Raw genomic sequence first — 10,956 nt, 5'->3', positions numbered from 1 at the left:
ATTTTTCTTACGGTGAATGCAGAGTATGTTTGTTTCAAGTTGTAAAGAGAAGAGAAATTTAGAAGTTTACCTCTGCTGCCTTTTTTTTCTGTTTCTTTTGCTTTACTGCTCTGTTAGTGCGGGTGAAATGCTCTGTTATAACATGCTCTGGTTTCAACAGAATCATTTTATGAGGATCATAAGAAAAATGGAAACAAGTCTAACCAAACCTCCCTTTATATAACGACATTTGCTTTCTGTAAAAGCATTTTCTCTGTGTACTGGTCTTGTTACACTCATCAAGCTAATTATATTGTTAGAATATCAATATAAGCGCCAGAGAGTGTCTGATCTAAAATATGTTCTCATAAAATAAGTTTATGTTCTGCTTCATTCTTGATATCACATTCTGGGCACTGTTTCAACTGAGCCTCTTGAAGTTATCTTGCTATGTTACAAGCCGATTGTTTAATATTATGTATCAGCTCTTTTGTTGACTCACTAGCTAATTGTCATTGGAACAGGTCTACATGACATGTATCATGCAAGGGCACCGGTAATCATCCAGCTAGGCTCCCTGTCATGTTTTATGACCTTGAACTTTTACAGCAGCATGTTTACTATAAAATATCACAAAATTAAGCCTTGATCTTTTATTAAGACTGTGGCACTGGATTGGAGCAAATACTGTAATTTTAGTGAACATGGCCATCCAATGCACATAAATTAAAATTTATTGATTTTTAAAATTTTGTTTTTTTAAGTCGAGATACTAGATTTTTATGAGAACAAAGTGGGGATTGCATATCATGATGTAGGCATCCACTAGCTTCAAGTGCTGGAGGTATGGGAGGATGGAAATGGACGACTTTCCATTAATTAATCTTGTTACTTGCTGTTGACTTTAACATCATTGTCTGAGTTTTCCATACTTGGATATGTCCAATATGCTTGCTTCTCTTTAGATGCCCAATGTAATGCTATTTTTCATGCGGCATAAGTCATGTGCCACATTCCTCTAATCTTGTAAATGTGTACACATATGCATTAAGACATACTTTACTGACACAGTCTTCTGCCCCATTCTCTTTGATTTGTTTAGTTAACTTATTTATGTGCATGATTTTACTGTAGTGAAATACCAAGCAAACCAAACTCATCAGTGATTTACACAAGCGCTAAAACAGAAGAATCATTTGTGTCTGCTTTGAAAAAGAAAGGTTAGTGCAAATCCTTTGTGAATTGTAACACTTTTGATTTTTCGCAGGGGGAGCTGGAGCGGGTCCAGACCCGGACCCGAGATCCACGCTCGAGCAGGAACCCGACGCGAGGGCCTTTCTCCCTCATCTTCCTCTCAGTCCCCCTTGGTTGCCTCTTGTGCCAGCGTGAAGAAGAAGAAGACGAAGGTTGGTGCAGGGTGGCGACGAGAACGGCGGCGGTGGCGGCGCTCAGGTGAGGCTTCTGACTTCTCTCCGCCACCTCCTTCCTCTTCCTTCTTCTTCTCCTCCCTCCTACGCAGCCTCTCCCCTTCCATTTTTTTTTGTTGTTGTTTCTCTCCCTCTCCTCCTCTGCTCGAGCTCTCACTCCCTCACTCACGCTCGCTCTCCCTCAACCAAACATTCTCTATGTTCTCTCGCCCTCTTTGTCTGCCTCTCCCTCTCTGCACGCTCTCGTCCCTCTCGTCTCTCTCTCTCTCTCTCTCTTCTGTCCACCTCCCTCCGTCAATGCCTTCCCCTACCCGCACGTTCTGTTTCTCTCCCTCTCTCCCTCTCTGCTCGAGCTCCCTCCTCATCTCATTTGTCTCCTCCTCACCATCTCCCCCATTTCCCTTGCTCGTGCTATCCCTCTGCCTCTGCCACTCTCACACTCTCTTGCTCTCTCTACCTGCACTCTCTCCTCAATGTCAGCACCCTCAACCGAACACTCTCTATGCTATTTCTCTTTTGTGCCAGACCTTCCTCCCTCAGCCGAACCAACTTCTCATAGCGGACTGCCTCCTTCTCAAGGCAGACCTCTCCTATCACATCTTTTCATTGATTCTCATCATAGTGATTGCCGTTTGGTTGGTTTTCAGCTAGGGAAGTCCGTCTTCCCCCCTTTTCTAGCATTTAGGCCGTGTTGTTGGTGACGGCAGCGAGCAATCATTGGTGTTGGCACTCAATCGGACACTTGAGGTGGCTGTCGGGAACACTACGACAGTTTGGACACTAAGATTTGGTTGAGCGAGGCCTAATCGAGCCTAGATTGTTAGATATTTTATGTTGGAGCATGTATAATTACTGATTGAGCATGCTAGGATTAAGAATTAATGATTTTAGGATATGTTAGCGACTTTGCTTTTTGGGAAAGCCTAGGATTGTTTTGAAGAGGCAATGGTCCATGCTTATAATGACATTTTTAGCATGATAAGTTGATTATCGAAGCTATTTGAAAACATGGTAGAGATTTGAAGGGGTTAAGAAGATTTAGAACCATTTTTGTAGACACATAACGCATGCATTGGTCGTTGAGGATGTAATTTGGTGAAGAGCTCTTTTCTAGGGCTTTGTGGGTCCATACTACCTGTCGACACCCTCTTAAGGCGATGGCATGCCTCAATGCTTATGCTTCATATTTGTATACGTAGAAACAAGCAACACAAGAAGAGAACGGAGAAGAAACACACGATATACGTGGAAAACCTCAGTAAGAGGTGAAAAACCACGGAGAAGCTCTAACCTAGGGGCAAAACCACAACCCTAGGAGAGAGAATGTTATTTCCACTTAATCAACCATTACACAATAAGTGGGATTACATAAGTGGGAGACCCGCCTAGGGTACCGAGCCACCCTCGGTACTCGCACCCATGGGACCGGGTCCATATCCAGACCCGGTTCCCTATACAAGATATTCTAACACTCCCCCTCAAGCTTGGCATACATGTCAAACATGCCAAGCTTGCTCACATTTTCTCGAATTGAGATGTACATAAGGCTTTGGTTAAAACATTGGCAATTTGACCCTCAGACTTCATATACGGCAGGATCAACTCCTTGGAATCTATGCGTTCCCGTATGAAATGGCGATCAATCTCCACATGTTTAGTTCTGTCATGCAGGACGGGATTGTTTGCAAGGTTAATCGCAGACTTGTTGTCACAGTACATCTTCATCTTTTCTTCCGTTTCAACACCAATATCAGCTAGGAGAATCTTTAACCATAACATTTCTGTAACTCCCATAGCTACAGCCCTGTATTCAGCCTCAGCACTGGATCTAGAGCAAACTTCCTTCCTTTTACTTCTCCATACAACCAGGTTACCCCCCAGAAAGATGCAGTACCCTGTGGTAGACCTCCTAGTATCAGTTTATCCTGCCCAATCTGCATCAGAGTATCCTTCAATATTAAGTTGGTCTTGCTGAGTATAGAGTAATCCTTTCCCTGGGTCATTCTTTAGGTACCCCAACACTCTTTCTGCACTCTTTCAGTGACAATCAGTAGGAGCATGCATAAACTGACTTAACACATTCACAATATAAGTAATATCAGGGCGAGTAAGAGTAAGATAGATGAGCTTACCAACCAGCCTCTGATACCGCCCTTTTCCTTTCTCATCTAGGATGTTGCTAGTTTTGATGCTTATCTTTGTACCGAACTCCATTGGAGTTAGAAAGGGCCTACATCCAAGTTTGCCAGTCTCCTTTAAAAGATCCAGTGTGTATTTCCTTTGGCTCATAACAAGCCCTGTCTCTGAGCGAGCAATCTCGATCCCCAGAAAGTACCTTAGTTTACCCAAATCTTTAAGATCAAATTTGGCAGCTAACCTTTCCTTCATCTTCCTTTTTTCTTCTTCATCGTCACCTATGACTATCATATCATTAACATACACAAGAAGAAGACTCACCAGGCCATTTCTCTGCTTAATGAATAAGTTGTGATCACCATTTACCTGTTTGTATCCATTAGTCTTCATCACTATCCTCAGCCTTTCAAACCATGCTCTAGGAGACTGCTTTAATCCATACAAGGCTTTCTTGAGATGACAACATTTTTCGCTTTGAACATATCTAGGAGGCATGCTCATGTAGACCTCTTCTTGTAGATAACCATTCAAGAAGGCATTCTTGACATCCAGCTGATCCATGCTCCACTTCTTTTGCACGGCAAGAGCTAAGATGACCCTCACAGTTTTCAGTTTAGCAACAGGGGCAAAGGTTTCAAGGTAATCAATACCATATTTTTGGTTGAACCCTTTTGCAACAAGACGAGCCTTATACCTCTCCACGGTACCATTCGGTTTGTATTTCACATTGAACACCCACTTGGAACCAACTAAATGAGTCCCCTTGGGAATATCAACTAGTTCCCAAGTATCATTCTTCGCCAAGGCATCCATCTCCTCTGTCATGGCATGTAGCCATTTAGGATCCTCTCTAGCATCTTCCACACACCTGGGAATCACAGACTTAGACAAGGATGTAATAAAACATTTGTAATCCTTACTAAGTTTCGCATAAGAGACAAATCTCTGAATAGGATGAGAAGTACATGACCTGGTGCCCTTGCGCAAGGATATAGGAAGCTCTTCATTGATTTGACTTGGGTCATCCGGGGAACTCATGGGATTGGTTATATCAACATTCTCAACCACATCTGTCTTCTTCCTGGTGTACACCTGGCCAAACAAGTGATCACGAGCTGTGGACTGATTATCAACAAGGCCCCCGTCCATGTGACTGTCTCTACCATCTCTGACTGTGTCTGCCACACTGTTACTAACCTTGTAATCCAAGAAATCCATAAACTGAATCAATTGATTTGAGGAATACTCTTCACTCCTGTTCCCTAGACACTCCCCCTGAAGAGGATTCACGGGAAAGTATGCTCAGGAAGACAGCCTTGATAGACCAAGGGTCAAGTTTCTTGAGGGTGGGACTATGGTCATGAACAAAACAGACACACCCGAACACCCGAGGAGTAAGCGGCCAGGGATTCTGAGTAGGCCAAACATAGAATATGGGGAATGACCCTGCAACACACGGGTAGGCATACGATTAATAAGGTGGGCACTAGTGAGAAGTGCATCACCCCAGTAGCGCTTAGGAACCTGCCGATGGAACATAATAGCCCGAGTGACATTTAATAAATGGTGATTCTTCCGTTCAGCCACACCATTTTGGGGAGGTGTGTAACTACAAGACGTTTCATGAACAATACCCTTGCTCTTCAAGAAATCATCTAGAGATTGAGAGACATACTCTCTAGCATTATCAGTGCGGAAAGCCTGAACAGAGGTCTGAAACTGAGTCTCAACAAAAGCCACAAAGTTTTTGACAATGACAGGAACGTCACTACGTTCTTTCAACTAGTACACAAACGTACAACAGGAGTAGTCATCAATAAGAGTCATAAAATAATGAAAACCATGACAAGTGGGTACTCCTGAAGGACCCCAAACATCAGAATGAACCAAAGCAAATGGACGGGTGGTTTTATTGAAAGAAATAGGGTACGAAGCCCTTACATGCTTAGCCAACTGACACACTTCACATGTGAAGGAGTCAATGGAAACAAAAGTAAAAAGCCTAGGAAACAACTTCTTGATCAACTGGAATGGGAGATGTCCAAGACGCTCGTGCCATCGCATAATGGTAGACCTGTCTTCCACACCTGACAACGGTCCACTAGTGGCTGAAATCAAGGCAGACGCAACTTGCACGGGTAGTCTGTAGAGTCCATCAATAACCGAACCAATCCCAATCTTCTTCCCCGTCACCAAGTCCTATAGGAAACAATGGTCAGCAGAAAAAATCAGATTACAATTTAGTTCTTTGGTAATACTGCTGACAGATAACAAGTTCACAGGAATATTGGGAACATGAAGAGCATTATGCAGACAATATTTGTTCAACAATGACAAACTCCCTTTTCCAGCCACAGAGATAGAAGACCCATCAGCCATAGACACGCGTTGCTGCCTGAAGACAATTTGTATTCTTGAAACAGCTTAGGATCCCCTGTCATATGATGTGTAGCCCCACTGTTAACAATCCAATCACCAAGGGATGAATTACCTTGATCACTTTTGGCCACAAGAGCTTGAGCTAACTTAGCTCCCTCGGTCGTGGAAGTTTCCTCTTGTGTAGTAGAAAGCCGGCTGATATAAGCTTGCAATTCCTTGATTTGATCAGAGGAAAGCTTTGATTTTTCAACATTTGACGAACTACCCTGACTAGAGTTAGGCACAGAAGACCCTCGCCGACTAGAAGGAGGACGACCACGAACAAGTCTCTTCTCAGGATGAATATCCCAACAGAAATCCACAGAATGCCCCAACTTGTTACAATGACTACAACGCCGAATAGGACGTTGTCCAGTCCCTGAGGCACGGCTAACAAACGCTGAGGGAGAACTCCCTTGGCTGGAGTCAATATGCATGACTTGGCGACGTTGTTCCTCAGATTCTACCCTGGCATACACCTCCTCAATCCCAGGAATCTCGTCACAATTGAGAATTTGGCTCCTAATAGATTCAAATTCATCACGTAATCCTCCAAGGAAAATAAAAGTCCGGTCCATCCATTCTTTTTCCCAGTACAAGGCATGATCAGAACCACAATGCCAGTCATCATTCACATGATAGTCTAGTTCCTCCCATTTAGTCTTCAGGGCTGCAAAGAAGGATGCCACAGACAAGTCACCCTATTTGAGGGAGTAGATGCCACGTTTGATTTGGTACGTGCGCAAGACTCTCTTCTTACGGCCATACATCCGTGCAAGCACAGTCCACATGTCATAAGCAGTCAACTTACGTAAGATCAGAGGCTGAATATCAGCGGAAACAGAACTAATGATCCATACTTTCACTTGGCTATCTTCCAACGCCCACGTCGCCCATTGTGGATCCGTTTTCTCCCCAGTGATATAGGGAAGGCGACCGCGACTGGTAATCCCTATTTCAAGTGCAGCAGACCAAGAGAGATAGTTGTCTTTGCTCAGCCGAATGGAGGTGACTTGAACAGGCAAGTTCTCGCTCTTGGTATTATTGCCCGAGTCAAAGGCAGCATCGATCTTGTAAGTCATCTCTTCGGCCATCACAATCCCAACACCAAGAAACACGGCACCAGCACAAGAGAAAATAACACTATGTCATATGTCATATGCTATATCTTGACTCTTCCTTTGTTGTCTTCTGTACATTGGAAGTGTTGTTAAAGGTTTTAGAGAAAATAACACTATGTCATATGCATATGCTATATCTTGACTCTTCCTTTGTTGTCTTCTGTACATTTCATTGTCACATTCTCTCTCTCCTCTCTCTCAATGTGTCTGTCTGTCTATCTATCTATCTATCTAGTTGAATTTTTTCTCTGTGTAGAGAACCTGGTGTCTTTGGCTTTGTGCAGTTTGTGGATCTTTTTGATGCTTCAGAAGCGCAATATCATATGAACAGCTAGATATTTTGTGGACGTGAATTAAATATCGTTGTTGCTGCAGAGACTTGCAAATGACCTGAAGAAATGAGAACCAGAGCACACGAGTGATGTATTCTTGTTGTTTTATGTGTGTAAATTAGCGATCTCTCTCCCCTCCCTCCTCTCTTTGTGCATGAGTTTATGCTAACCTATCAACAATAGTTTGAATTTTTAAACTATCACGTTTTTATTATTAAAAGATCTCCAAATGATATGATTAGGAAAATAATGCAATATTATCAAAATATCACCCAAAAATAAATGTCACTTGTCATATTCTGGAGAAACACACACACATATATGTACCTGTCATGGTTTACAACTTAAGGAATTTTTATGAATTATTTGTCATTTTTTTGCAAGAAAATTATTAGATAACTCACGATTTCTTTGTTTACCTGTCAATCTTTTTAAAAAGTTTTTTTTACATATGTAATTCGTTTTCCCTTTTTTGTCTCTTAAGATTTGACATAATTTCTAAAAATGTTTGTCTACTTGTTTGTAAATTAAATTGCAAAAAGTACTGTTTTGCCAATTGGCGGCTGTGATTATGTTTGTGTGTATTCTTGCTTCTCAGATTTCCATTTCACAAGTTACTTTATCTTTCCTGGATATGATGTTTGGAGCCAACTTATTATGATAATATTCTTTATCTAGTTTGGTATTTGGAGAAACTTTCTGATTGTTTTTGAGAAAATGATGCAGTTAGTTCAGTCATCAATTTTCTTCAGTTGGTTCTTCTTGAATATGTCACATGTGCTCTATTATCATTTGATCTGTAGATAATGTCTTGAAAAAGCTAATCACTGCAGATTATATATATTGCCTTGGGGAACTAATATGTGCTTGCATGTTTGTGTGAATGTGTATTTCATTGATAAAATGTTCCTTGCTAATTTATCATTCGCCAATGTGTATATGTGCAATTCATTGACATATTACTCGATTTAATGGTTTAAGAGTGTAGTAGTGCATTGCATAAAAGCTTCAATAATGTTTGGCTTATTCAGCAGCTTCTTAGTGTTCTTAGGCTGATAACTGATGTTCAACTCTGAAACTGGCATGGAGAAAGTCTGGTGCCTATCTATTCCTTTTCTGTTTGGTATTCTAGCTATAGACATCTGAATTGGTCATTATTTATTTCTCCTGACCAGGAACTAAAGTGGCTCACTTTTGAACCTTTAGTTCCATGTTTTGAAGCTTGAAAAGTTTGATGTTTACAAATGCAAACTGTTGCGTGAGAGAATATCGAGTCTCACTCATGTTATGAGTTGAGTAATGACCCTCCTTCTATCCTGCAGGATTTAAAGTCAGAAGTTTTTAAAGACGCTTGATCTTTTAGACACAGTAAGGTTTGCAAAGACACACCCTCCCTCTCCCATTTTCTTTCTTCACTCTTATTTCTTCTTTTATATGAGGCCTGTTCTAATGGTTTAGCATTTGAAGATATAGTATAATACTGTTATTCATTGCCTAGGGTATGGATGTTTGGCAGAGCTTACTCCTACTAACTGCGTTTAGCGGGCGTTTTCCCTATCAGCATTCTCTTTCGCCTTGGCGGTACTTTACCCTATAGCACTTCGTTTCAGCATGGCCAAACTAAAAACCCTTAGACTAAACAACGAAATGAACAGTATCATGATATCCTTGCGAAAGATCTGTTAGCGAATGCCTAGATTTCTCTATGCAAGAATAAGGCCTTTCAAATGTAATAATAGAAAGCAGAAAGTAAAGAGAAAAGGGAGGAAGGGACTTACAAACAAGATCTATTCGCAAAGATTTTCACATCTTATTGAACTTCTAACTCCTTCCTTTGGACAGAAGGAGGTTACAACTCTTTAGCCAGACATGACTAGATTATACATTAGCCCGAAGGGGACGATCTCTCTTTTTCTCCAAGATCACTTGGTAGCTATCGATTCATTGATCGATGCCCCTTACATGCTGCCTTCTCCCTTATTTATAGACAGAGAAGTATACTATTTACACAATTGAGGGTTACAGGTGGACCCTCACCACCTTATCTCCTAATTGTCACATTAGGATTTTGGAGTTTTGTGCGTTACATATGTCGCACTTACAATGGGTATCTTTATAGTGGGACCCTCCACTATGTTGTTATCCTTATCTTCAACTTTGTCTTGTTGCAATGATAAGGGTTTATGATTGCATGAAGAATCTTCAAGCTTATCTTCAGCCTTGTCTTCTTGTAGTAATAAGGCTCTATTATTGGACGGAGAATCTTTTTTAGCTTTGTCTTTTTGCAATGATAAGGCTTCTTTTCTCCTTTTGGCACAATTTTCAGCCTGACATATCTTGCAATGATATGGTCCTACTTTAGCTTTGGCTTTTTCAAGCTTTAGCTTTCTTTTTTGATGTATCAGCCAACCTAACCTCATCTTTTAGAAAAAGTAGCTTCCTCTTTTTCTGGTTATCGTCCACATAGTCTTCATGAGGATGTGCTTTCTTCAGATTCTGAAGATATTTTTTACTGGCGCCCTCTTTTGATCGTAAAGCCACCATGTCTAGATGTAGTGCCTGATTTTGACTCAGCTCTTCCGATTCGAAAAGTTTTTATCTTTTCTTCTTCAGAATTGGCTTCTGTAGCCTTTTCTCTGCCACAAACATAGCATGTCTGCTTCTCATGTTTAATGAGGTTGCAGTAAACTTTTGCTGTCTCTTGAGAACACGTATGGTCACTCATATCGATTCTCTTTTGAAATGCTTGCAGCTTTGCTAAAGAAGAGGGATCCTTTCTTTTAGCAGTACTTATTAAAGCACAACGACTACTGGAGGCATGATGCTACCAAATAGCGTTTTCCATGTAGGCCGATGCAGCCTTAACAATGGCTTTGAAGCCTATGGCTCTTCTGTAATGGATAATTTCCATTAAATCTTTATTACAGGGGTAAGCCTTCTTATCTTGAGCTGTATCAAAAGTAAGCTCATGATTCTTTCCTACTATCCCAATATGGATCAGGTGTAGGCTAGATTTTTCTTTAAAGTGGCCGTTTTCTTTTGAAGAATTTCAGGGCCAGCTGAAAAGAATTTTAGAGAAATAACAGTCTCATTTGATACTGCCGGATTATTGACAGAAAACTCTTTTACTGCCTTTGTAATTTCAGGGGGTAATAATTTGATTTCTTCAAAAGAAGGGGACAAATAAATATTACTGACTGAAGCAAAACTGAACCATTTTGCAACAAATTCAGGTGATGTTCCTTGAAAACAAATAATTCTAGGATATATCCCTGAAAAATTTGTTAAGAAATTTCCTTGTGGATCTTCCATAGGGAGTTTATATAATTCAAAAAGATTTTGACCATACAAATTCACCAGTTCGGGATTTGTTGGAATCTTTTTCATTAAAACTTCTGCGGGGTTTTGAATTCTCGTAGTTTGAGGTTTCAAGACGAGGTCAGCCGCTGTATGACCAGAGGACTGTCCTTTATCTTTCTCAGTTACCCGAGTCAGATGCGACTTGTCTTCAGCCACTGAATTCTCAGGGGTCTGAATTTTCTC

General features: G+C 41.0%; 1 protein-coding gene across 5 annotated transcripts; it reads right to left on the bottom strand.

Annotated features, from left to right (window-relative positions):
* Positions 1-5,426: 5,426 nt before the first annotated feature.
* On the bottom strand, positions 5,427-9,353 carry LOC116263836 (uncharacterized). 5 transcript variants are annotated; one of them, XM_050080406.1, is made up of 2 exons: positions 9,192-9,353; positions 5,427-7,471 (listed from the first exon to the last, which is right to left on the bottom strand). In XM_050080406.1, exon 2 carries the CDS (start codon positions 6,536-6,538, stop codon positions 5,867-5,869), a length of 672 nt encoding a protein of 223 aa, XP_049936363.1. In that variant the 5' UTR covers positions 6,539-7,471; positions 9,192-9,353; the 3' UTR covers positions 5,427-5,866. The 5 variants fall into 5 exon arrangements, with proteins under 5 accessions (XP_049936363.1, XP_049936364.1, XP_049936365.1 ...); XM_050080407.1 differs by having other exon boundaries at positions 5,427-7,241; XM_050080408.1 differs by having other exon boundaries at positions 5,427-7,151.
* Between the last annotated feature and the right edge of the window lie 1,603 nt (positions 9,354-10,956).

Source organism: Nymphaea colorata, chromosome 11, assembly GCF_008831285.2.
Source record: "Nymphaea colorata isolate Beijing-Zhang1983 chromosome 11, ASM883128v2, whole genome shotgun sequence".
NCBI classification, from domain to species: domain Eukaryota; kingdom Viridiplantae; phylum Streptophyta; class Magnoliopsida; order Nymphaeales; family Nymphaeaceae; genus Nymphaea; species Nymphaea colorata.
This window is presented reverse-complemented; position numbering and strand designations above follow the sequence as displayed.